General features: G+C 56.9%; 1 protein-coding gene across 5 annotated transcripts in view; it reads left to right on the top strand.

The window, feature by feature from the left end:
- Window positions 1–26,499, top strand: part of VAV2 (vav guanine nucleotide exchange factor 2) — a 231,830-nt gene that overhangs the window by 109,838 nt on the left and 95,493 nt on the right. For all 5 annotated transcript variants that reach the window (XM_034929430.3, XM_055117497.2, XM_055117496.2 and 2 more), the window contains exon 3: window positions 22,622–22,680. In XM_034929430.3, the coding sequence (XP_034785321.1) occupies window positions 22,622–22,680 (59 nt within the window). The remainder of the gene's footprint in view (window positions 1–22,621; window positions 22,681–26,499) is intronic.

The following is a 26,499-nucleotide window of genomic DNA, read 5'->3' on the forward strand; positions in this document are numbered from 1 at the left end:
GAGTCTGGCTGTTGCCAGGCTGGAATGCAGTGGTGCAATCTCAGCTCACTGCAACCTCCGCCTCACTGCAACCTCCGCCTCCCGGGTTCAAGTGATTCCCCTGCCTCAGCCTCCCAAGTAGCTGGGACTACAGGTGTGCGCCACCGTGCCCAGCTTATTTTTTGTATTTTAGTAGAGACGGGGTTTCACCATATTGGTCAAGATGGTCTTGATCTCCTGACCTTGTGATCTGCCTGCCTCAGCCTCCCAAAGTGCTGAGATTACAGGTATAAGCCACCACACCCAGCCTACTAGAATCAATTTAAGCAAAGTTGCTAGTCACCTGTGGACCTCAAGTGTGAGTTTTGGGGTGTACTTGAGCCTCACAGTGGCACTGGATCCCGGGGAGGCTTCTCGTCCGCCACCTTGGGTAGTGAGCTCCCTGTCATGGGAAGCATGCAAGAAGCTGCTGGTGGCATTGCACAGGTGACCGGAAGCCTCCCCAGGTCCAGTGCCTGGGGGCCTGCTCTGGCCGAGCTGAAACCTGCCTGCTGCTGGGCCGCCTGCCTGCCGTGGCTGGGGATGACTTGGGAGTCTCTGCTGGGCTGTCTGCCTGCCGTGGCTGGGGATGACTTGGGAGTCTGCAGGGTGAGTGGTTGTTCTATCCCCTCATTGTTTCAACATGTTCCGATGAATTTTTAAGTGGCTGAGCTTCTGCAGCAGGTCAGCAGCTGACTCGGCTCTGTTCCTCTCCCCGGCCCTGACTGCCCACTGTGGCTCACACCCGTCAGCCCCACACTCACTCGGCACACCCCGGCAGGGAGGCTGTCTCAGCGGATGGGTCTCCGCGCCTTCGCTCCTCTGTGGGTCCGCCATTTGTGCAGAGAATCGTTGTCAATTACCAGGGCTCTTCGCATGATTAGGGGAACGTAAAATGAGCAAATGATGAAGGGCCCATCTGCTCCAGGAGTGGTGTGTGGGGACAGCCGAGTCTTTTGCAGGCTCAGGGACTTGACTTTCCATGCCAATTAGGAGGGAAGGATCCAGAGAGAGCAGCAGGGGGTGGGGACACAGGGATGGAGCCTGGGGAGGTTGTTCCCTGGGAAAGAGGGCCATTAGGGGGCCAAGCCTGGCATGGGGTGGGTGTGGGGCCCACATCCCGAACCCAGGGTGCCAGAGGCCTCTGGGGAAGGTGGGACCCCTGTCCCTGCAGTCACGGCACACTGTCCCTGACTTCTTGGCATGGCAGAGTCCCTCTTGTCCTCCTGGGCCTCTCAGCTGTCGCCCCCTGCTCCCTGGGGGTCCTGTCTCAGTGGCCGGCTGCCTCTGCTGCAGGGGTTCAGGGGCCCTGGGGGTTACCTTATGGCATTTGTATCCCTGAGTCTGTCTGCTCTGAAGGGCTGAGCACTGTTTGCGACATTTATCCTTGTTCTGGCGTCCACTCTCTACCGTAGCAAAGTATCACGGGCCTGGTGCCGCAAAACAAGGGGGATTTATTCTGCCCTCTCCTGGAGGCCAGAATTCCAAACTCAAGGTGTTGTCGGCAGGGCCACGCTCCTTCCAGAGGTTGTGGGGGGAGGGGGCATCTGACTTCACATGGCCTCCCCTTTCTCCCCATGTCTTTTCTCTTCTTTTGAGGGCCCTGGTCACAGTGGATTAAGGGCCCACCTTACTCCAGGGTGACCTCATCTTCACTCATGACATCCGCTGTGATCCTATTTCCAAAGAAGGTGGCATTCTGAGGTTCCAGGAAGGACATGAACCGTAGGGGATGCTCTCCAGCCCCGTACAGATGTCGGTTGGCTGTGACGGCAGCATGTTCGGGCCAGGCACAGCAGGGCCGCCCCTTCGGGGCTGTGAAGGCTAAGCAGACAGGGTCTGTGCCCTTGGCGGCCTGCGTGCTTCACCTGCTTCACTGCAGGGTTCAGTCTGGACCCAGCATGTTCTTTGCCTTGCTTTCTGTTTATTGACAGTCTGCTTCCTGCCCTGGAATCTCCGAGAGCTCTGCAGGGCATGGCTAGGCCTGTCTGTCCACTGTGTCCCGTACAGCCTGGGGCCTGCCACACAGCTATCTGGGGATGGCTGCCTCTTGCCTCTTTTGTTTTCGGCACTGTATCTCTTGGGGGAGGAACCTTCTGGAGAGTCAGTGGAGACTAGGTTGAAACCTTGACGCCCTCCTTTATAGCCCCGCACACCTGCTGGGCACCTGCCAAGCAGGAGGCGTCATGCTGGGATCCTGTGCCAGGCGCCCTGGCAGGTTCTCAGCACATACTTGCTGTGTGTCTGATCTGCGCCCTCCGCAGTGTTGCCGTGATGCCAGCCGGGGCCACTGAACTCTTCCGCCCCCACACGCTGCCTGGAGTAGTATGAAGGATGGAATTGGTTTTGATAGGACATTAAATAATTAATTCCTGTCTGGGCTGAAAATATAGAATATTAAATTATACATTGGGTATCAGACAGATGAGAGAGCCTCTCAAAGTTCCCGGCCACTTGTAGGCCACCCTCAAGGACGTCTGGGACCTCGGCGGTTTCCAGTGGCTGGCTGCCAGGCCCACCATGGATCTCAGGCCTTTCTCTGCACCTTCCCCCTTCCTTGTGTTCCTGGCTGTGGACTGGGGAGGCTGCCGGGCCTTGTCAGTTCCTCGTCTCCATCTGCTGCCTCTGCTGGAGGCTCGAGCTGCCTGGGAATCCGTCAGAGCTTGCCTTGGAGACTCCTTTGCAGCCTTCATGCAGGGCCTCCCCTCCTGTCACCCAGGCCCCGTGATGGGATGCAGGAGAGCTGGGCGCTCCTCCTTCTCAGTCCTGTTCACAAGCCCCGTCTCACTGGGAGGAACCTTGTGGGGCAAGTCCAGACACATTCCAGAGGGCCTTGTCCCACGTCTGTGCTCTGCTATCTGCAGATAGCATCATGCCTGCGGGAAGGCCGCATCTCTCTGTGTCTGGAGCCCATGGCTCCAAGGCAGCTTTTCTGGGGACAAGTTCTCCGGGTCGTGTGGTGGGAAGCCCAGCAGCCTGAAGGCCAGTCCTAGCTCCACCACCTCGGGCCCTGTGCCGGCAGGGCCTCTCTCCCTGCCCAGCCTCTCTGGGAGGTGGGTGGGCCATGGCTCCCAGCTCTGGGCTGCTGGCCCCTTGCTGAACCTGCCCCTGTGTGGAGGGGGGTGTTGCTGCCCCTGGGAGCACCTGACAGTGGGGGGACTGTGCTGTAGCCACCAAAGGCAGCACCTAGGCTCGTGCCCAGGGATCCTTGCAGCTCACCTGCCTCCATCCTGAGCCACGGCCAGTGTCCTGGAGGGCCGACCGCAGAAGCTGACCTGCTGCCCACCTGACCTGCCAAAGGGGCAGCCCCCGCTTTACCTAGATATTTTAGAGCAGTTTTAGACTTAGCAAAATTGAGAAGCTAGTGCAAAAGAAGATTGTATTCCACACCCGGGTCCCCCATCCTCACCTCACAGTAGCTGGTGCTTTGGTTACAATGAATGAACCAGTGTGGACACATTGTCACTAACTGAAGTGACTCTGGCTTCCTCAGTTTCCCCCTTATGTCCTCTGTCCCAAGACCCATCAGGGACCGCACATCACATTCACTTGGCCATCTCTTGGTCTCCTGGGCGGTGGCATTGGCAGTGCCCCCCGCACCCACCCCTTCTTTATATACAAGATTCCTACTGGAGAAGCTGTCCCTGGTGCTTCGTGTAAAAGGCATCTTTTATAAAACCATCGGTCAGATCCAGCCTTTTCTGACCTGGGAGTTCCCCATGGCTGCCCCTAAGGCCATTGTCCTTCCCTGCCCGCCTTTATCATCTAATGAGTCCCTGAGCCTGGCTGACAGGTCCCTCACCACCTGCCTGGTTCAGAGGCTCCCTCTTAGCTCAGCTGCTTCCTGCCCACTCTCCCTCCGCACGCTGCCTGCTGGCTCCTTCCTCCGGTGGGGCACACAGAGCTTCTTGGGGACACACCTTGTACCCTGGTGTCCAGGGCTGCTCGTGAGTGCCAGGTGGGCAAGGGGCTGCTGGAGGGATGCCTAGCCCCTCTTCCTGCAGACGGCGCAGGTGAGTCCAGGTGGGTCCTTCCTTGGCCTGTCTTCCCCATGCAGCGTCTCTTCTTTCTCCTCTACTTCCAGATGGCCTTGTTCTTATCCGTGTCCTCACTCTCATGGTTTAGAAAATCTATTCTGGGAAAAGCGCATTTTTGAATCCTACCCTTAGACAGGAAAAGAAAAATCCATAAAGTGGCCATTTTGGGAAGTCCCTTGATGGGCCAGGATTAAGCAGTCATCAAGGTAAAACCGCTTGGAAGTGAATCTGGACGCCAGAGCTTCGTCTGCGGCCGGTTTCCATCTGTTTCCATAAACACAAAGCACCGGGGAGGAAAAATCACTTTAGACTTTTTTCCTGCAGGGGCTCACATTGCACAGATTGGACTTGCAGCTCGCGAGGCGGTAGGGATTCTCGGATAGGTTCTGCTTTGGAAAGGAGAGCAGGTTCTTGGTGGTTCATCTGAGCCAGCAGTGCTGTTTGTCCTGGTGTGTGCGGCTTGTTGCTTAGATCTGCATTTGGCAGAGGACTCAGATGTGCACGTGGTTGCCCTGTGGGTCTGTAATGTCAGGTGCTCAAGGCTGTGTGAGCCTCTGACTCACACTTGTCCATCCTGCAGGCCTCAGGATGACAGCAGCCCCTCCAGAGGGCCTTCCTCTGATTCCTGGACATCTCCTGCCCCTTGCTTTGCTTGGTTAGGGACTCTGCTGGACTCCCCTGCTTCCCAGCTGCTCTGTTCTTTACCCTGCGGCATTGATCACAGCCTGCTGGTTCCTTGGAGCTCCAGAGGTCACCCTAGCACGGTGCTTGGTACGCAGCAGCTGCTCAAAGTGTATTACACACCTGAGTGAGGAAGCAAGAGCCCCCAAAGGGCCTCGTTACAGAGGAGGGCCTGGGCGCAGAGAGCTCCGGCACTGCTGCGAGTCTGCAGCTGAGACGGGGTCCAGAGCCAGGTTCAGCAGCACAAGCCCGGCCCGGTCCCCTCTGGAAGGCTATGTCACAGGATGCCTGGGATGGGGGCGGATGATGCCTGGGGAATGGGGGGATCCTGAGGAGACACCTCCCTGCCCCTGCCCCACCATGCTCCTGCTCCATGGAGTCAAAGGCTGGATTTGTTGATCTCTCGAATGGGGCGACCCGACCTTGGGGAAAGGGTTTCTGCCCCTGCGGAGGAGCCTGGCATATGTGCAAAGGAGGCCAGGCTGCCCAGGCCGAGGGTGCTTCCACACCGAGTGCTCAGCCGCTGTCCCTGGCCCCTGCCCCCACCACCCACAGCTCTGCACACCCATTGGAAACCTACTGGCTGGATGGGGACCCCCTGGTGTGGGTGGCGGGGACGTGGCCACTGCTTGGGGGATCCCCCTGCGGTTGTGACTTCCTGGGAATCCTCCTCCTGAGACGGACGGCAGGTGGGGTCAGCAGGGATGGCCTCTCGAAGGTTAAGCTCTGTCCTGTGACAGACGTGCACAGAGGACTTGGCGGTGGGGGAGGTGGGGGCTTGCATCTGCAGGAGGGGCAGCAACGATGATGGTGACTGCAGCGGGGCAGCCGTGGGCGGTGTGTTGTCTCCCTTACTCTTGCGGGTGCCGCTGCCCCCATCTTATGGCTGAGGAAACCAAGACTCTGCCTCACTCACCATGGGCCACCTGGCTGGGGATGGATGGGGAGCTGCGTCGGCCAGACTCTGAACAATCTTAGTGCTCAGTTCGGTCAGATCCTTTCAGAAACACGCAGCCTCGATCGTGCTTGGGTCGCAGTTGGCTCTGTAGTGCGTGTGGTTCGCGTGAGGCCTTCCTTGTGTGGCTCCTACGGCCGCAGAGGTGCCAGCAACCTGTCCCTGGCCTCTGAGCCTCCCCTGGCTGCCACATGTCAGCAGAGGTGCCCGCCCCGTGGTACACCCGGAGCATCTGTGAGACGCAGGCCGGCGGAGAGTGCTGAGCTCAGCCCTACGCTGAGACTGGCAAAGAGACTTCGCCTGCTGAGCCTAAGGGCCTGGGTGGGCCCCACACCCTCCTTCACCGTCAGACAGCCTAGGGGAGAAATAGTGGGGGGTGTCGGGGGGCCAAGTGCTTTCCCAGGCCCTTCCAGGCACTCCTGCGGGAGTTCAGAGCAGGAGCAGGTGTGGAGTTGACGTCGCAGAGGAGATTGACGCACCTTCCTGTCCCGTGTTAACGCTTGCACTTAATAACCGAGTTACTAAGTCATCGCTTCAGAGATAAGGGTAGACACTGGAAAGTTATTGCCGTAGTGTTAGAGATACAGTTATTAGTCCCCTTCCCATTAAAATGGCCATTAATTAGCGAGGCCAGTGAAGCCACTGGAAACCCATCAGCCCCTCCAGGTGATGGCTACTGTCACCTGTCCCCATTAGCAGACTGGGAACGTGCAGTGGATGACCAGGCCATGAGAGGGGGGTTCTGGGGCGAGGCTCAGTCGGGAGGCTGAGGCCTTTCCTTCTGGGTGCTTTCCCTTTAAGAGCTTGCATCAGACCATCAAGCTGATGTGTGCAGGTGACCACTCTGACCCTCAGTTTCATCATTTGACAAGGGGCATAGTAACATTGACCTCATTGGGTGGTTGAGGATTCATGGAGGCAGTGGGGTAACTTTTGAGCCCAGAGCCGAACGTGTCACCCAGAACACGAGCGCTGGCTCTTCCAAGAAGGTTCCTGGCAGTGTGATGGTCCCACCCTGCTTGTGGGCAGTGGCTGATTTTGGGCTTGTCCGCCTGGCCAGTGGATTGCTGTGTGTCTGGGGTGTGGGTCCCAGCTTTGTGGGCTGCATCTTGGCATTGTTGTGCAGAGTGTGGAGTGTGCCAGTTACCTGCTGGGGAAGAAAGGCGCTGGCAACTGTTTGAGGGCAGAGGGAGCCTCTCCTCGTACAGCCAGGGCATCCCGAGGCCAGAGGAAGGTGACAGAAGGGGGTCTAGCAGGCCGGGCGGGGGTTCTGTGGGAAACAGAAATGGGGTGGTGGTGGCTCAGATAACCACGTGCCTCTCAGCCTCCCCTTTCCCCAGGTGGGTGGGGAGGGAGACTCGGGGCAGGCAGCGACTTGCTGAAGGCCACACCAAGGGTTTAAGCTCAGCCTCGCCCAGACGCCAGCCCTGGCATCCCCTGCCTTCCCCTCTGTAGCTGGCCACTGTGCATCCAGACCCCGGTGGCCAGCCTCCCCCATTGTCCCCGTTCTTCAGGCCAGCCCTTTCTGTGTCTCCTGGCAGAAAGGACAGAGATGGTTTCTCTCTTCCCTGCCTCACCCCTGCACCCAGGCAGCCTTGATCAGCCTCTTAAACAGTTCTGGCTGTGTCCTCTCTGGCTGTGTCCATCCCTGTGGCCTCCTGCCCAGGCCTTCCTGCCATCGTGCACCTGGCCTGGTCAGAAGACTCCTTGGGGCCGCCCCCCTCCCGCGGTCCTGCCTTCCCTCCGCCCAGTATCTTCTTTGCAGCCCGAAGCATCTCTCAAACACCAGCCTGACCCTGCACTCCCACTGCCCCAGGCGAGGCCAGCTCCTTGGCCATGTGTCCAACAGGCCTCCGCTCTTTGGTCCCCTGTGTGGCCATGGCCGCTCTCCAGGCCTGTGCGTGGGCTCTCCCCCTGCATGTTCTCCTGGCTTTGGCTGACTGGCTGCTCTCCCTCAGTCCCAGGGGGCCTGCCTTCCTTAGGGGAATTGTCTTTGCTCCACACCCACCCCGTCCCTTGCCCCCTACCACTCTTGTCTCCATAGCGCCTCTGCTGGCAGCGGTCAGTGGTGCTGGGCGTGGCAGCAGGGCGTGCCTGAATGGGGCCATCCCAGGGGAGATGCATGCTCCTTTCCAATATTGTATTAGTCAGGATTCTCCAGAACAGCAGTGCCGATAGCATATGGATAGATAGGAAGATTTAATACCAGGGACTGGCTCACACGATCCTGGGGGCTGAGAAGTCCTGAAACCAGCTGCTGTGAAGCTGGAGGTCAGGAAGGCTGGTAGTGCAGCTCCAGTCCTGATCCGAAGGCCCAAGACCCAGGGGGCCCGATGGCGTGAGTCCCAGTCTGAGCCCAAAGGCCTGAGAACGACGAGCGTCGATGTCCGAGGGCAGGAGATGATGGCTGTGCCCGCTGGGCAGTGAGTGAATAAGGCCTTCCTCTGCCATCATGACCTGTTTGGGCCCCCGCAGTTGGGTGAGGCCCGAGAGCACGGGAGGCGTCTGCTATACTCGGCTGCCGACTCAGATGCTGGTCTCTTCTGGAAACACTGCCCAGCCACTCTGGACATAATGTCCTACCTGCCCTCTGGGTACCCCTTAGCCCAGGCAGGATGGTGCCGTAGCATTAGCCGTCACAAACGTCAATTCATTCTATAGCCTCTTGTGCTAGAGGGGACTAGAGCGGGGGCCTCGCGTGTGTTCCCGCGGTGTTTCTCAGCAGGCCCTGGTGCAGGGCGGTTGGGAGCTGAGCTTTTGAAGGGACTGGCAGGGTCAGCCCCGCCGTGCGCTGCAGTGCCGGGCAGTCTGTGCCTCCAAGGGGATCGCCTGTTTCTTTGCTACTTTATCATAGGCCTGCGCCTCCTCCAGGCAGCCCTCACTTCGAGCTGCTCAGACTCTCTGACTAGGATTCTGGGTTGCCCAGAGCCTGCCTTTTGTCTGTGGGGCCCCCTCTGCCTGCTCAGGGCCTGCCCTCTGCCTGATGAGCTCCTTAGCCGGCAGAAGGGTGGCCTGTTCACATCAGCTGTGGATAGCTCCCCGGGGCTGTGGCGCTGGGCTGTGTGGTGGGGGCAGTTGGCTCTGCGAAGCCAGGCCAGGCAGTGGCTGGGGACTGGGTCTGGCCTTGGCACGGAGGGTTCGGCACTCGGCTCTGGCCCTGTGAACCCGGGTTCCCAGCCCACCCTGAGTGACCTCCTGAGCCCCGGCTTGCACACACGTGACCTGAGCGTGGTGAGAGTTCAGAGCTTGGGGGCAGTGAAAGAAACGCAGGTGATCCCGTGAAGCACTCAGTCTGGGGTCTGCAGCGGGAGAGCCTGTGATTCCGTTTTTATGGTGACCGTCCTCATTCCCACCCTTGTTCTTTCTGGGGCTGCTCTGCCCCGACTGGCTATGGGGCCTTGGATGAGACGCACCCATTTCTAGACCCGTCTTCTCCGTGTGTAAGGTGAGGGTTCTGGACGCATGTTTTCCCCAAGGCCTCTTGCAGCTCGGACCATGCACAGTGGCTGGCTGCATGAGGCCTCCACGCCCCACTTCCTGCCTGGACAGCTCTTCTGCAGTTGTGGGCTGGGGAGTGAGATGGATCCTAGGGTCCCACATGGGAATCTGCCTGTGTAGATGCCTGTGTTCCAGCCCCTTGGTTCACTGTCTCCACCTCTGGGAAGAGGGAAGGGTCCAAGGAAGAAGCAGCCCAGGAGGTTCTTGGAGGGGGCGAGACATCCGTATAGAGAGCGGGGTGGGGTGGGGGAGGCCAGAACCCCTCCCTCCTGCCCTTGCGGTGCTGTTCCCATAACCCCACGCTGGCCTCAAGGTCTGGGCGGGTACCTTGAGCTTCCTGTGGGATTCTTGTACCTTGGAGGCAGTGACTCACGCGCTAGGCAGCAGATCTGTGTCATGGTCTCTGGCCTTGCCTCTGATTAAAGAGGGACTGATGCGGCTCGTCTGCAGCCTGGGTCTGGGATGCCTCCCACACTGGAACCCACCTTTATCCCCCCTTTTTCCTGGTGGACAGGGGAGGGAGGCGCCATCTGTGCCTGGCTCCTGCAGCCACAGCAGCGCTGAGTGATGCCCAGGAGGGGCTGGGGAGTGTCTCTGGGAATGAGAGAGCAGCATTCGCAGACAGTGAGTGGCCCAGCCTACCCAGCCAGTCTTGCTGGGACAGGTTTACTGGCCTTGCAGGCTGCAGGCCCCCACTCAGAAACCTTGCTTTCATGCCTGGAGGCTGTGGTTTGTCCCTCAGCTTCAAATCCAGGATGGATAGCCAGCCCTCCAGGGCAGGGCGGCGTGGAGAGCCGGGCTCTGCTGCCAGAGGCACCAGCTGTCTGCCCCAGCCCTGGTGACTCCTCAGAAAGGGGAGAGCCACAGAACCATCTCGTGGGGGTTTTGAGGGAATAAAATGAAATAAACCTGGGAAAGATCTGGCAGGCAGGAGGCCTAGACGGTGGTTAGCTGTCCTGGAGGACGCCGTGTCTGGGAGAGACGAGCCTCAGGCTCCAAACAGGAACCCCTCGTTCTAGGCTGGGCCCTGCCTGGAAGTTGCTGGGTGGGCTTGTGAAGCTCTTGCATCTTCCCAGCTGGGTTTTAGGTTTCCCATCTCAAAATTGGAGAATTTGGACCAGATGGCTGCTAAGCTGCTTCCACGAAGGACGAGAAATTCCCCCCAACAGCCCCTGACCCCCGACTGATTCCTGTAGAGTTTCCTGGTGGGGAGCAGCTGCCGCCTGATGCAGCCGCCTGATGCAGCTGCCTGATGCAGCTTGCCCAGCCCTGGGACACAGGGCTTCCGTGCTGGCATTAGGAACAGTGGGCAGTCAGTGTTCAGGGGACCTGAGGCTATTGGTCCAGGCGTTTCCCAGGGCAGTGCCGCTCCTGTCTTGGGTGCTGATTGCTTTCACAGGCAGCGTCTGCCCGGAGCACTGTGCAGAGACAGCTGCAGAGGCCAGTGTCTTCAGCAGGGGCGTGGTGACCAGCTAGTGACTCCACCGTGAGCACAGTGGGACTGGGAGTGTGGCAGGACGCCCTTTGCCATCTGTATGTCTTGCGGTTTCCTTATTCCACACACAGGGAAACCGAGGCCCAGAGAGGAGTGGCTGAGATCGTCCGTGGCAAGCTTAGGACTTGATCCCAGCTCTGGCGTAATGTCCTGGTCTGAGCCTCTGTACTGTTTTGCTCAGGATCTCAGATTAAATTGTAGCTTCCCTCACATGCCCAGCACAGAGCAGGCACTCAGCTAACATGTGAGTCCAGTTGCTGTTGTGTGTTTTCCTGTCTTCCTTCCTCCCTCCCCCACCCCCCCGCCCCCTCCCTCTGTCGCCCAGGCTGGAGTGCAGTGGCTCAAGCTTGGCTCACTGCAACCTCCGCCTCCTGGGTTCAAGCAATTCTTCTGCCCCAGCCTCCCAAGTAGCTGAGATTACAGGTGCGCACCACCACACCTGGCTAATTTTTGTATTTTTAGTAGAGATGGGGTTTCACCATGTTGCCCAGGCTGGTCTAGAACTCCTAGATTCAAGTGATCTGCCCGCCTCTGCCTCCCAAAGTGCTAGGATTACAGGCGTGAGCCACCCCCTTGTGTGCTTTTCTGTCCACCCATCTGCCCCCCTTCTTGAGCGGTAGACTCTGTCTTAGTCAAGAAGCTCCCAGAGCCCCATGGTTGGAGTGGCCGCCTGGAGAGGACGTGCTGCTCCAGATACTCCACCAGCTCACGCCTCCTCCTGTGCTCCAGGAGGCCACCTGGGCCCACTTCTCCCTTCCAGCCTCTTTTCTCCCCGGGTCCCAAGGTGCACAAAGCGACTCTGACCCCCGGGGCTTCCCTGCCAGCCTTCCTGCCTCTGCTCCAGGCTTTGGGTTTCCTCTGGAGGCGTCGGGAACCGGGCCTAGGACCCCGACCCTTCAAGCCGAGGAGAGGCTGTGCCCCCACATGCTGGTTGGGGCAGCTGGGCCAGTGTAGCTGACTGCAGCGGGGAAAAGACGGTGCGCGGAGTGAGGACGCCATCAGCCCTTTTCCTCTAGCCTGGCCACACCATGGCAGAGAAGAGGGGGAAGTTCGACTCGCAGTCACCCACCCAGCACAGCCATGGAAACGTGGAGGACGTGGGTGCTGGGAGCCGAGCATGCAGGGAGGAAGCCAGGGCTTGCAGTTTTCTTTGGGGCTGGCCCCTGCCCCTGCCCCTTTCTTCTCTTCCCTCTTGGGGTCGGCCAGGTCACTGACGCCCTGGTTCACATACGATCAGTCTCCCCACATCCCTGGCCCTGGCCAGTGTCCCGTTCACAGCTATGCCATCTCTGGGGGCTTCTCAGCCACCCTCTTGAGGAGCTCACAAGGATTTTCAGGTCTGCCCTCTGTGCCAGTGCCTGAGAGTCCTGGATGTGATTCCAGCTGGGAGAACCTTCCAGACTAGAATCCCAACCTTTCATTCCCAGTGGGGCAGACACTCAGAGGAAGGGTGGAGCGAGGACCCCATGGAGCCAGGGTCTAGCTGGAGGCTGTGTCCCTGAACCACCTGCTGGGGGCTCAGAAGGGGCAGGGCTGGCCCCCACCCCTGGGCAGGTGGTGGCTCTCAGGTACCTTACTGTTAGGAGCTGGGCTTTGGGTCAGACCCAGGCTTCAGCCTCCCACAGCAATGAGACCTTGGTCGAGTCATGTTACCTCCCTGAACTTGGGTTTTCTCAGGGGCAAAATAGGGTCAGTGGTGCCTCCATGGTGGGTGGTTGTGACCCCCACCATGAGGGAGGACATTTGTACAGAAATTGTCAAGGGTGTATTAGGGACTCAGGGAGATAGGTATGAGACTGCCGTCAGGGGCTCATCTTCTCTCTCTTCTCTCCTTACTTCATCAGAAGGGACTGGGGCAAAGGGATCTCTCTGAGTCGGCATCCATCTACCCACCCACCCACCATCCATCCATCCATCCATCCATCAATCCATCCATCTGTCCATCCATCCATCCATCCATCCGTCCGTCCATCTATTCATCCATCCATCCATCCACCCACCCACTTACCATCTGTCCATCCGCCCCTCCATTCATCCATCCACCCCCGATTCATCCATCCACCCACCCACTTATCCATCCACCCACCCACTCACTTATCTATCCATCTGTCCATCCATCCATCCATCTGCCCACCCAGCTACGTACCCACTTATCCATCCAGCCAGCCATCCATTCATCCACCCACTCATCTATCCATCCATCTGCCCACCCATCCATCTGCCCATCCATCCATCTATCTGTTCACCCACCCACTTATCCATCCATCCATCCATCCATCCATCCATCCATCCATCCACCCACCCACCCACTCATCTATCCACCTATCTGCCCATCCATCCATCCATCTGTTCACCCACCCACCCACTTATCCATCCATCCATCCATCCATCCATCTATCTACCCACCCACCCACCCGTCTACCCATCTGCCCATCCATCCACTCATCCATCCATCCATCCACCCACCCACCCACGCACTCACCCATACCCTTATCCATCCACCCACCCACCTACCCACTTATCCATCCATCTGCCCATCCCATCCACTCATCAATCTATCCATCCATCCACCCACCCACCCACTTATCCACCTACATACCCACTTATCCATCCATCTGTCCATCCACCCACCTGTCCACTCATCTGCCGATCCATCCGTCTGTTCACCCACCCACCCACTTATCCATCCACCCACCCACCGACTTATCCATCTATGTCATAGACAAGGAGCACCCACAGAGTGTAAGACACAAAGATTCGGGCTGCTGGTCCCCAAGGCTCAGGTGGTCTCTCAGACTCCTGCATTTGAGGGTGTTGATCCAGACCCACTGAGATGAGGAAGTATATATTTGGGTATCATTTTACATCCTGTTGAAAGCTCCAGGAAGAGTGGGCCAATTCTGAGCTGTTTATTTACAGAGAAGTTGCTCTCACCTTTTTCTTTCCTTCTAAATGACTTTCGAGCCCTGATCTTCTTTGTAAGGACAACCAGACCCTCCTTTCATGCATTCCCCTTCAGAGTCGCTGCTAGTTGCCTGGCTCGAGTGAGTGGCATTTTTCATTTTGCCGCTCAGCTGTCTTGGGGCCTGGGGGCGGCTCCCACCTCTCTTCCTGCACTCTGCCGGCTCTCTAGAAGAAACTTCCGATATTGATGTTGGGCCCCACAGCCCTGCCATTGCCCAATGCAGTGGCTGAGAAGTGCCTTTCCTGCTTGCTTTTGTTTTTCCAGCCTCCTCCTGGTGGTAAAACCTGAATGTGAAGCTGTGATTGCACATGTTTTGTAATTATCACTACACGATGGTCGCTTGTCATTCTGAAGGCAAGTACCCCAAGTTTTTTTCTGACCGTGCTTTCCACGTGAAAAAAGAAAAAAAAATGAAGGATAACACAGGCTGAGTTAGAGAAAGTAATTTATAATGATTTGCTTCTGAATATGCAGCAATAGTAGCTGTAGATTTCCAAGGCAGATAGGTGAGTTTCCGGGGCAACATATTCAAATGAGTTTGATAATCTTGCCATTTGGCTCCGTTGGGCTGCGTGTGTGTGTGTTTCCAGATGCGTGGTAATGGCTGATAAGGAAGGTCTGCGGCTGGGGCCAGGTCTGTGCAGTTCCTGCTTACTGATTGCTAATGACAGTCGGAGAGTCGGGGCCAGAAAGCTCTTCTGATCGGCAGAGCCTCTGAGAGCAGGCTGGGTCGGCGGATGGCTCATCACATGGTCGCCAGTATGGCTCAGGACTCCAATTTCTTTTTAATTTTTACTTATTTTTGAGATAGGGTTTCACTGTGTCGCCCAGGCTGGAGTGCAGTGGCATGATTCTAGCTCACTGCAGCTTCGACCTCCTGGGCTTAAGTGATCCTCCCACCTCAGCCTCCCGAGTAGCCAGGACCACAGGTGCATGCCACCACATCTGGTTATTTTTATTTTTTTATTTTTTGTAGAGATAGAGTTTTGTTGTATTGCTCAGGCTGGCCTCAGACTCCTGGCTTCCAGCAATCCTCCTGTCTCAGCCTCCCAGAGTGCTGAGATTGCATGTGTGAGCCACTGCACCTGGCCTTAAAGACTTTGTTGTTGTCGTTGTTTAAGAGATGGGGCTGGGTGTGGTGGCTCCTGCCTGTAATCCCGGCACTTTGGGAGGCCGAGGTGGGCGGATCACCTGAGGTTAGACCAGCCTGGCCAACATGCTGAAACCCCATCTCTACTAAAAATACAAGATTAGCCAGGTGTGGTAACACTTGCCTGTAATCCCCAGCTACTCAGGAGGCTGAGGCGGGAGAATCGCTTGAGCCTGGGAGGCAGAGGTTGCAGCGGGCGGAGATGGTGCCACTGCACTCCAGCCTGGGTGACAAGAATGAAACTCTGTCTCAAAAAAAAAAAAAAGAATAAATAGATGGGGACTCACCATATTGCCGAGGCTGGTCTCGAACTCCTCATCTCAAGTGAGGCTGTAGCTGGGATTACAGGCATGAGCCACTGCACCCAGCTTGATTTCCCTTTGTAAGGCACACCTGCATCCACCTGGGTCATTGTTCTGGGTCACCGTTGCCTGGCTTGAGTGTCTTGACTGAGGTTTGGCTGGAGGAACCACGTGCTCAGGTTCACATCCCAAGTACCAGGGGAAGCTGTGGGGCTACAGGGATAGGACAGGCCAGAGCGGCATTCCCAGGAGATGGTGGGACACTTCAGGGGTTCTGGGTATCTTCTAAAGTCATAACAAACATGCACGCTTCTGGCCCTGAGCCTAGTACTTTGCTCTGTTTTTGTTTCTTCATTCGAGCAAGTGGAGGATGGAGTGCAGCCATGAGTCCCTCCGTGGGCCTTCTGATCGGGCACAGTCCCCTTTCCGCAAGCTGTGCGCGAGTCCCTGCTTTGGGCCAGGCTCCGTCTCATTCACCTACAGCCACACGGGTAGACACTGTTATCCCCATCTCACAGATAAGCCATCCCAGCCTCAGGGAGCCTCAGCACGGTGCCCGGGAAGGGCAGATTTGAACCCAGGGCAGTCTGGGCTCTTCCCCCTTCGCAGAGCATCTCCTGGCCAGAGCCAGAAGACTCATTTCTCTTCCTTCTCCCCACCGCGCCCCACCTCACGGGGATGCGGCGCCTGCTGTGCTGTGGGCAGGTTGCCCCTCGTGTTGCCGCACAGACCCGAGCCCCGGGTAGCTCACAGCAGTCGGGTTGAGTCAGGACCCGACCGTTACTTCAGATCGAGAAGCATGGAGGGCAGCGAGGATTCCCGTGGCCACCTTGGGAAGTTTCCTCAAGATGAAGGGGACTTTTAAACATGGAACAAGACAGTTAACAATCGTTGGAGAAGCCAGTGGCTCTCTCACTCCAAGTCTCCTGGTCTGTCTGTCCGAGGTGCACTTGGGGCCTTGGGTGGGGAACAGCTGGGACTCTTCCTGAGACCTCAGATCCCTGTCTGAGCAATTCCTGTAGGCGGTGTGGGAGGAGTGGCTGATTTCCAATGGTTCAGGAAACGATGCTGGAGGCTGCTGTGAGCCCAGCACTCAGCTGAGCCGGGGCCAGGTGGACCGCCCCACACTGGACTATTTCTCCTGGCAGCTGTTGGCATCCTCAGTCGTCCAGCTAGAGGACCGGGGATGGGTCGCTGGATGCGACAGAGCCTTGCTTCTCCTGGGAGAAGGTGCATGTCCTTTCCAGCTCCAGGTGGCGAGAGCTGGGTGGGACATCTCAGGTCTAGCACTTCACAGGGCTTGCGGGGCACTGAAAACCGTTGGCTGTTGCTACTCTTGTCTTCACCTGGTGCATTGGGGTCTGTAGGTGGTGGCCAGGAGGGTGTGGCTGTCCCTGCCAGGGGGTCCTGGAAAGGGAGATTCCCTCCAGAGGCTCTAAGCAAAGCCAGTACTCCTGGAGGCTTGACGAGGGTCAGAGAGGGGCCTGTAGGGTGCCGGGGACTTGTGAGCCTTTTCAGAGCACGTGGCACCCTTCCTTAGGGCCCCAGGCGGCCCCACCATGGGGGCACTCAGTGGCTTCACTGGCTCAAGTGCAGGGTGATTGGGTCACTTTTTTGGCTTCCATCTCTCCAAGGCACCAGAAAGAGAAAGCTAGAGTTGCGCACGCACCACCTGGCGAGATGGGCTTCCTGGAGGGAGGCCTGGTGGGCACTGGGTGTTGAGCCTTGATGCTGGCCTTGGCCTGCCCAGCTGCAGACCTGCTCTGAGGACCCCGTGGTACCCTATGTGGACAGACGCCTGCTCCGGCTCTGCAGGGAGTGCCGGGACCCTCAGCAGACCCATGGCCGTGTCCTCACTCGGCACTCACGGGCGGTGTTGTGTCCCCTCCAGGGGCGTGTCCTCCTGCAGGCCCCAGCAGCCTTGTGACGAGACCTCTGTTAGGACCGTGTTTTACTGTTGAGGAAACAGGCTCAGGGAGGCTGAGAGTTTGCCCCAGCTTCGAGGGGGAGGCTGACATTCAAACCTGAACTTGTGCAGCCCAGAGTTCCCACTTCCGTGTCACTGCCCCACGCTGCCACCCTGTGACATGTGCTAAACAGACACCACCCCATCATCTATCATCATAATGGCAAAATTGGCAGGCTCCTCTTTTTTTTTTTTTTTTTTTTGAGACGGAGTCTTGCTCTGTTGCCCAGGTTGGAGTGCAGTGGCGCAATCTCGGCCCACTGGAACCTCCACCTCCTGGGTTCAAGCCATTCTCCTGCTTCAGCCTCCCAGGTAGCTGGAACTACAGGCATGTGCCACCATGCCCAGCTAATTTTTTTGTATTCCTAATAGAGATGGGGTTTCACCATGTTGGCCAGGCTGGTCTCAAACTCCTGACCTCGAGTGATCTGCCCACCTTGGTCTCCCAAAGTGCTGGGATTACAGGCGTGAGCCACCGCACACACCTGTAAAATCATCGCAGTGCAGTTGCCCCCACACTGACTGATGTTGAGTAGGCGTGTCCTCACTCCCACCGATGGGCTGCAGTCTCATGGGGATTTGATGGTTGTTTTGCTTGGAGGTTCTTGTGAGTTCCTGCTCTGCAGAAGGTGTAGGGATTTCTACAAAACACAGTGGTCCAGTGAGCGTGGGCTCCTCCCCTCCCCTCAACACATAGAATCCCTCTTTAAATGAAATAATGCAAACTGAAACATGATTACTAGGCTTAGAACTAGAAAGGGAAATCCTCAATTGTCAGAAACCAAGAGGGATGTCAAAGACAGAAAGAGGAGGCAGGCCAGCTTGGCTCCCCACCCACCCCCTGGGAGGTCTGGAACCAGGCCCACCCTAGGGCCTGGGCCCTAACAGCTGGGGTTGCATCATGGTGGAGGTGAGGGAGATGGAATGGAGGCAGTGCAGAGAGCTGAGCCAGGAAGGCTGAGAGGGCCATGGAATGGGGACCAGAGAGCTGTACCCTGGCACACAGAAGCAGCTGACCATCCCAGGCTGGGCAGGGAAACAGTCTCTGGCAGGATCCACCCTGCTTTGGCACCAGGCATGGAGTGGGGCCTGAAAGCCGGGGGAAACCAGGAGAGCCTCATAGTTATGTCTCTCAGAGCCTGGGGGCTCCCTCCACCCATGGAAAATAATTCCCACTGAGGATGCACTTACAGCATAGAACAATATATACGTGTGTTTATACACAATACATATAATCTGTGAATATATGTATGTTTACCAGACTAGCCAGCTGGTGCTCAAAAAGAAACAAATCAGCATGTGGGAGGGGGCTAGCAGATGCAGTCGATGAGAGAGAATTTCTATTCTCGGAAAAAAGGAACAGAATGCAAAAGAAAAGAAGAGAAAATGATGAGCAAACAAGCAAGACAAAAAGAACAGATGGAATTTGAGAAAAGATCTAAATAGAAATTCTCAAAATGAAAATTGAGATTGTTGAAATGAATAACTCAGTATGTGTCTTAAACAGTAGTCTAGGTGGAGCCGAAGGGAGAATTAATGAATCAGAAGACAGAACCGAGGAAGTCACTAAGAATACAGCACAGAGGAATGAAGTTACAGGAGGTGTGAAAAAGAAGTGAGGCAGAAGATGCAGAGGGAAAGTGCAGAAGGGGCAGTGGAGACTGGGATGAGGTCACATGTGAATAGCTAGACATCTGGGTTCTTTCCAGAAGGCCATGCAAGATTGGGTGATTGTCCTACAGTGAATCCGCAGTCTACGTTTCCTTTTTCTTCCTGGCCCTGTCTTGAGTTTTGATTGTGGATGTTTAAGTTGCAAATACTGTGAGCACAGCACCTCTGTCCTCAGTTTGGAAACTTGGTGCAGTAAAGTAAAAATGCCGAAGTGTTTTTGCGGAAGGACCCATCACGTGGAGTTTTCGGTGCCTGGGCTCTGGGATCACTGAGGCTTCCTATCCTCTGCTGAACCTGCAGCATAGAGCTTTGCATTTACAGTCACTGTGATCTGAAGGTTTCTCAGGTGGAGTTACAGCTGATGGGCCTACAACGTGAAGACATTGGAGATAAATCATTCAGCAAAGCCAACTTTGTTCCTACCCTGGAGGAGCTCACAGACCGCATGCCCTTTCCTGTGTCCTTCCTGAACCCTCTGCTTCCCTGTCCATTGTGGAGGGGCTTCAGGGACCCTGGCTCTGCGAGGCGTCCACAAGTGGACAATTGGGATGTGCTCCTGGCTTCCCGCAGGCTTTGACCCAGTCTGTGGCGTTACCCATCTGGCCAGTCCTTAGGGGACAGAGGGCCCCAGCGGGCTGCATATCCAGCCATATGGGCCCTGAACTATAAATGCAGATTCCCAGGCCCCAGAGCCTGTGGGGTGGAGGGGGTAGGACCTAGGGTCTGTCTTTTAAAGTGCCGCCCTTAAAAGGTTGTGCTGTGGCTGTGTGGAGGCTGACGGGCTGCCGGTGTCTTGGAACCTGAGGTCAGAGCAGGCCATGGTTGGGTGGGGACGGAGCCAGGGCTGCCATCCAGGATCCAGACTCAACCACCACAGCCTGTCCTCTGAGCTCTCCAGTCCCCACCTCGTTCCTCAGTGAGTCTTACCAAGCGTGGCCTGGTGAGGCCTGGACGTTGGTGAATGGCACAGAGGCCTGAAGCTTTGGGAGCTGGCGGTGCAGGTGGGCTCCCCAGCATGCCTGGTCGTTTTGAGTGGCACATCATTCCCCTTGTCTTTCCTCCCTGTTCCTCGTCCCCAGCACACACACATTCCTTTCCTCCTGACCCGGCGGCTGTCTGCGGGAGAGGGAGGGAGGCAGGAAGGGAAATGCAGCTGTGCGTCTTCATTCGTTTGTTAACTGGGACTCGGAACAGACGAGGTAATAAAAGTAGGGAAAATGTCATCCTTTGACATTTGCGATATCGGAAGAATCGGCTGGGGCTGTGGGCTAAGAGGTGTTTGATCATTGCCTGCGAGCCGGGCCCCTGGGGACACCCAGCTCTCTGTCTGTCCTGGGAGTGGGGTGGGCACAGCCAGAGGTGCCCTGGGGAGCTACTGTAGGGCATCCCTCCTCCTGCAGGGAGGTACTTCTGCTCCTAACCTTTCAGGCCAGTGGGTTTCACATGGGGCCGGCTTTGCCCCATCTGACCCCATGGCTATCTCAGGGGTCCGGTGTCTGCTCCAGCAGCCCCTGCCCTGGGTTTTGGGTCACTGGAGTGTGGTTCCCCGTGGTGGGCTTCTGAGCTTCCCCCCATCCCCAGTGCCAGCTAGGAAGCCTGAAATTCAGGCCGATGGAGGGCCAGGGCTCCTCCAGCATAGCTGGCCATGCTGAACCCATGGAAGGGGCTGCCCCATCGATGCTGCAGGCCCTCCAGAGCCCTTCATCAGCTGCTCGCGACACGTTCATCCTGGGGCAAAGCGCCCCAAGCTCGGGGCTGAGGCTGCTGTGGTCATAGCAGCTGTAGAAATTGTCCACAGGGGCCACAGACGCATGGACGCAGGAGAACCGTGTTCTGGCCTTGGCTGGCTCGCCCGCCACGCCTCCTCTCTGTCTCCGGTTCCATCTGTACAACCCGACCTGGGGCCTTTGCGCTGACTCCAGGTTGACCAACAGGTTCTTGTGTGTCAGCGCTGACCGAATGCCGGTGCCTCCTTAGACTCCACGGAGGAGGGCTCTGGGCCTGTGCCCGGCTCCTCGGAGGGGTTGATCAGCCACGTCTGCCGTGGGAGGTGTGTGAGAGGGGACTCGGGTGCCCTGTAGTTGCCAAACCCTTTGGGATCTAACATTCTTCCAAATAACTATAAGGACATACAGCAATATTGCTTTCATTTTTGTTTTCCCTAAATGCTTAGAGCTCTTAAAAGCCAAAAATACTCCAGAGCCAAGTTCCTCATTACTTGTGAAAGGCCCCTTGTAGCATCAGCATGGGAGTGCGGCTGGGCCGGCCGCATAATCGGCCCATCGAGTCTTGTCTGAGGAAGCACAGAAGGACCCTGTCCTTCCACAACCCCAGCTTCCCTGAGCGCCGGTCCCGAATCACGAGCACCTACAGGAAGGCAGCACTCAGCCGCCGCCTCGTTGGTCGAACCCGCCGTCTCTATGGTTCATTTTCTTTCCTCTTCCCCTTTTGAAAATTGCTGCTGGAAGCGGAACAGGCTGAAGGGAAGCCTGGGGAGTGCATCTGGCTGGGGAGCTTTGGGCAAGTGACCGATCCTCGGTTTTCCTGTCTAGCCAATGTGCACCACAGGATGGCCTCGTGGGGTTCCCTGGTATGGTGTCCCGCACACAGAGCGCCCTCTGGGCTCCGTTCCTATGACGCCAGCACCCAGTGGAGGGTGTCTATGAATTTGGCACAGGGCCATCATGGGCCTTTTCATGTTGCCCACCCCCAGACACACACGTACACACATGCACATACAGCCGCGCAGCCGTGCAGTGCACACACAGACTTGTAGCACGCACAAGCAACATGCACACACGACCACACACGCGAGCTGTCACACACATGGACTCACAGACGTACTTGGTGCGATTTCAATGTCGAGGCCGCACCTGCCTCCTCAGGGCCTGAGTCTGGCGCTCAGGAGCTCCATTCACCCCGTGAATTGTGACAGCTTCCCGCCCATCTCAATCATGTGTGTGACAACCTGTGCCCCTGGGCCTGCCAGCTCCCTGTCCCCCACCCCGGGTTCCCCATATTCATCTGCAGAGCCTCTTGCCCTGTCTCCGGCCTGCTTGCCACCTGTTCCCTTTGGAGATCTGTGGAGTAGCTGTGTTGGGCTTTCAATGCCAGGAGACAGGTGGGTCCTGCCTATCCAGAGGAGGCCCACATCACGGGGCAGGCCGGTTAGGCGGAGCAGAGGGAGGAGGAGCGGCTACTGCTTCTCACCAAACCTTCCTCTTGACCAGTCTGCCGGCCAGGGGAGACAAGGAGAGATCCCATCATGCCACTGTGTACCTGGAGCTCTTGTCCTTCTGCATCCTGAGCCCTCCATGGAGCCAGGCATCTGTTTAAATGTCATGCAAGGGAGGGCTTGAAGGGAAGCAAGCAGCACCCTGGGATAGTTGCATGTGGGTGGTGCCCTGGCTGCTGGGTGACTTTGTGCAGGTCACTTGACCTCTCTGGGCTCCCATTTCCCCATCTCTGAAATGTGTTGGCACCTACTGTGAACACGAGCTGTACTTAGTAACATGGTACCTTGCAGAACAGCAGCATGGGATGAGTGAGCCCTTTAAGGGTGGCCTCGGTGAAGCCCTCTGGCAGCCCCTGACAAAACAGACCCTTTCTTGGTGAGAAGCGGCTTGGGAGTTGTTAGCAGCGTGGCCACAGGAGCCGGGAGTGCAGCAGTGCCCCGCAAATACCAGCACGTCCAAATGACAAGTTTTGCTCAGCAAATACAAAACAAGTATCTAGCCTACAAAACGCTATGCCATGTTTCTTACCCAGATGCGATGTGCTTAGGTAACGGTTCTCGACGTCCTGCAAAGCACCGTCCCCAGTTCTGTGATGCCTTTCTGGTTTCCTGTGAAATTACAGGAGCGTCTTTTCTTGTCTCCCCCAGGTCATCTCCGCGGTGTCGAGGCTCTCCCTGCACAGCATCGCGCAGAACAAAGGCATCAGGTGAGCTCTCCGGAGTGCGCTGCCAAGGCCGGGTCCTTTCATCTCCATCGACACCAGCGTGCCTTGTCACAGATACTGGGGTTGGAAGCAGATGCCCTCTGCCTGTGTCTTTATCATGCATTTGCAGTGTGTTGTCGCGTAACCTGTTGGCGGCTGCAGGAAGGGGTGTGGGGGGCGGGAGGCTTCAGCTCACACCGGGGAAATCTTGCAAGCATGTTACTGACGGCTGCAAAATCTCTTTCGATTTAGGTAATAAGATCAGCAAATTAATCCTTTCACAGATCATTGCCTACCTAAGTGCACTCTCCACACATCAGAACCGGGGGCTGTGCCGAGAATGAGGTAGCTGGGGTCTGTTTGCAGGGATGGGGCCGGAGCATGGTGGACTTGCCTGGCTTAGGGGCTGCAGGTCCCTGTGCAGGGCACTGGACAAGCCAAGCCAAGGAATTTCTCCACTCTCCGTTTATTCTGCTTGGACTGCAAAATTCAGCCTCAGAGGGTCCCATGACCCCTGTGATCTGGCCTCCTGCTTCTGACACTTGGATGGGGCACTTGGGCGTCTGTGAGAGGAGAGAACAGCCCCAGATGAGAACTGGTCACTGTGGATTCTGACCCACAGATTGAGGTCAGGGAGACCAGGTTCCTGATTGGGTGGGGACGTGTGTCTGGGAGACCCTTGGGAGGACAGGGGCCAGCAGGGTGAGAAGGAGAGGCTGGAATGGCAGAGAGAGCCTGGCCTGAGAGCAGCGAGGATGGGGTCACATCTGGGCACAGGTGACATCATGAGGGTGCCCTGACTTTGGGAAGGGGCCTTAACCTGATGTGATCCATGGGGGATGCTGTGTATGACTACAGGCTGGGGGTCCCAGGACGATGGTACTGGAGCTTTTGGGTGGCGCAGTTGCCCCTTGGTGGGGGCCATTTGCTCAGGTTCACAGAGGCACTGGGCAGGGGTAAATGTTCCTAAACCCACAGGGACTTCCGTTGTTGGATTCTCAGAGGACACGGAAATTCCTTTCAATTGAGGTTTTTAAAAAATGTGAAATATAGGATAGACTCTTTTTTTTTTTTTTTTTTTGAGCTGGAGTCTCACTCTGTCACTCAGGCTGGAGTGCAGTGGCGCGATCTCAGCTCACTGCAACCTCCGTCTCCCGGGTTCACACCATTCTCCTGCCTCAGCCTCCTGAGTAGCTGGGATTACAGGCACCCACCACCACGCCCGGCTAATTTTTTGTATTTTTAGTAGAGAAAGGGTTTCACCGTGTTAGCCAGGATGGTCTCGATCTCCTGACCTGGTGATCTGCCCACCTCAGCCTCCCAAAGTGCTGGGATTACAGGTGTGAGCCGCCGCGCCCGGCCATGGATAGACTCTTAAAATTAAATATTAAGCACATACAAAAGAATATTTAGAACACATTTGGGGCATAAAGAATAGCAGTCAAAACCCCGGTGCCCAGCACCCTGAGTACTTTCTAGAGGATAACTAATGCCTCTGAGGCCCCACCAGTCCCTCCGCCAGGTGCATAGGCTGTTTTCCAGCTGGTGCAAAGTCTGTAATAGGCACCGTTTAAAACATGTTTAATTGTTTTTAAAAGTATCATTTCTGGATACAAAGACTATGTGTTTTTTGTTTGTTTTTGTTTCCAGAAATGATGGTTCCTTCTCCTTTCCACCAGCCCATGACAATACAGTACTGTCAGTGGCGTGGTTATACTCCCCAGCCTGTTTTGGTTTTTTTTTTTTTTTTTACATATTAGGCAGGAAAGAGATTCATGCAACAAAAAATCAGTCATTTTAATTGCTCCTGCACAAAATACTAGACTTTTGATCTCTTCTCCAAATCCATTAGACATTCTTCCAAACTGGAGGCCTGGTGCTGCAGACCCCACGTCAGACGAGTGACCTGATTCTGTTCCTGGGGAGGCAATTGGCCCGGCTTGGCATTGGCGTGGTCCTGCCGCAGGTGCCCACAGCCCTATCCCCTCTCCTGCTGCAGACAGTCCTTGATCACAGTCCTGGGTCCCAGCTGTGCCCGTGTCAGGCTCTCGATGCCCCTGCCCTCCTGAGGCTGAGGTGCCCCATCTGCAGCTCTGAGAGCCTGTTTCTCTTGGGGTTTACAGGTGGCAACGGGAGCCCACTGGTGCCTTTGGGGGTGGTGAGGACCATGGAAAGGGCTGGCCCTGCATCTGTCCTGCATGTGTGTCCTGCTGATTGATGAATGGGGAGGCCCTTTGAGGCCCGGGGTGGGCACCCTCCCTCCGGGCCACCCCCTCCGTCCCCCACGTCTCTGGCCCCTCCACCCAGCCAACCCAAGAGGATGCTGCTGGTGCTTCACGCTGCCGCTCCTCCCAGGATGGGCAGAGCAGTCGGTTGGCCCTGCTTGCTGGCCCTGGTCCTGGGGCTGGCAGATGTACAGGGAAACCTGCCCTCTTCCCTCTCAGGTCGGGGAACTGCCCAGGCAGCATGTGGGCACAGTGGCCCCCTGGACTGGGACTGTAGACCCCAGCCCTGAAGGCTGCCACCCCACAGGAGACCCGAGTGGAGGTGTGACGAGCCAGGGCTGCATGTCGGTGGACCCAGCTCTGAAGTCTGTGTCCTGCTTAGCTGTGGGCCTCATGCCGGAGATGTCTCCCCGAGCCTCCCTTTTTACATCTGCAAGATGAGGATAAACACTGGGGGCGTCTCGGATTTATTGAGATGAGACCTGTAAATTCCAGGGCTCAGGGCTCGGCCCAGAGAAGGGCTCAGTAAACACACTCAGTGACAGTAGCAGGGTGTGTGTGGGGTCCCCAAGACCATCCTCGGGTTCTCAGATTCACCAGGAGAAGCCATTATGGTTGCAGAGAAAGATCTAGAGTCAAATCAACAAATGGAAAAGGCCCCGGGGTGGAGCCAGGATACATCGGGCGTGGGTTTCCATTTATCCCCTCCCCATAGAGCCTTCTGCATAGTGCTCAGTTCTCCCAGCAACGGTGTGTGACAGCAGGGCACGTGTGGCCACAGCCACAGAACATTGCCACCCACAGAAGCCCACCCAAGCCCTGGAGTGTGGGTCCTCACTGGTGGCCGGTGGGGTTGGGCATGCCTGTGAGGCCGACCTTAGTTACTCCATCCCCAGCGCCTGCAGAGGCCACACTGATCCTGCATGCCCACAGCCCCACCATAAACCACATTGTGAGCATACTCTGCGTGGCCCAACGCCTCAGGTATACAAAGACGCTCTTATCCGGAGGGCTTATCTGGCAGACACTCCGGGGCTTAGAGGTTAGAGGTCATCTCCTAGGAGCTGAGCAAGAGCCAGTCTTGTCTTTGGCATGTGGAGGGGTTGAGCACCCCAAGTCTGCTCAGTTACCCCTTTCTGCACACAGGATAGGCAGACATGAGAGACGAAGGGGAGGTGTTTGCAGGCCAAAGGGAAGGGCCTCCCGGGCGCAGAGCGAGGCTTTGCAGGAAGACACCTCTGCAGGCTCTCCTCCCCGGGGCCTGGCTTTCCTGCCCTTCTCCTCCACCCTCCCTCCTCTGAGCCCCACTCTGGGACTTTTCCTGGGTCCTTTCCCTCTGCAGCCCTTGGGGTTGAGCGCAGACCTCCACTGGTTCACACGCTCACCCGGGAGCTCAGGAGACAGGTGACAGGCAACCCTCCCAGGCAGCCCCACTTGGTGGCTGCGTCTGAGCAATGTCCCACCTTGCTCCGGATGGGCTGGGATTTCCATGGGGAATTGAACCTTCTGGGGCAGCCACCAGCACTTCACAAGACACTATTTCATTTCGAGCGTTTTGTAGTGTTAGTGATTAGCAAAAGGTTCTAGTTTAACACAA

This window comes from Pan paniscus, chromosome 11 (assembly GCF_029289425.2).
Source record: "Pan paniscus chromosome 11, NHGRI_mPanPan1-v2.0_pri, whole genome shotgun sequence".
Classification (NCBI taxonomy): Eukaryota; Metazoa; Chordata; class Mammalia; order Primates; family Hominidae; genus Pan; species Pan paniscus.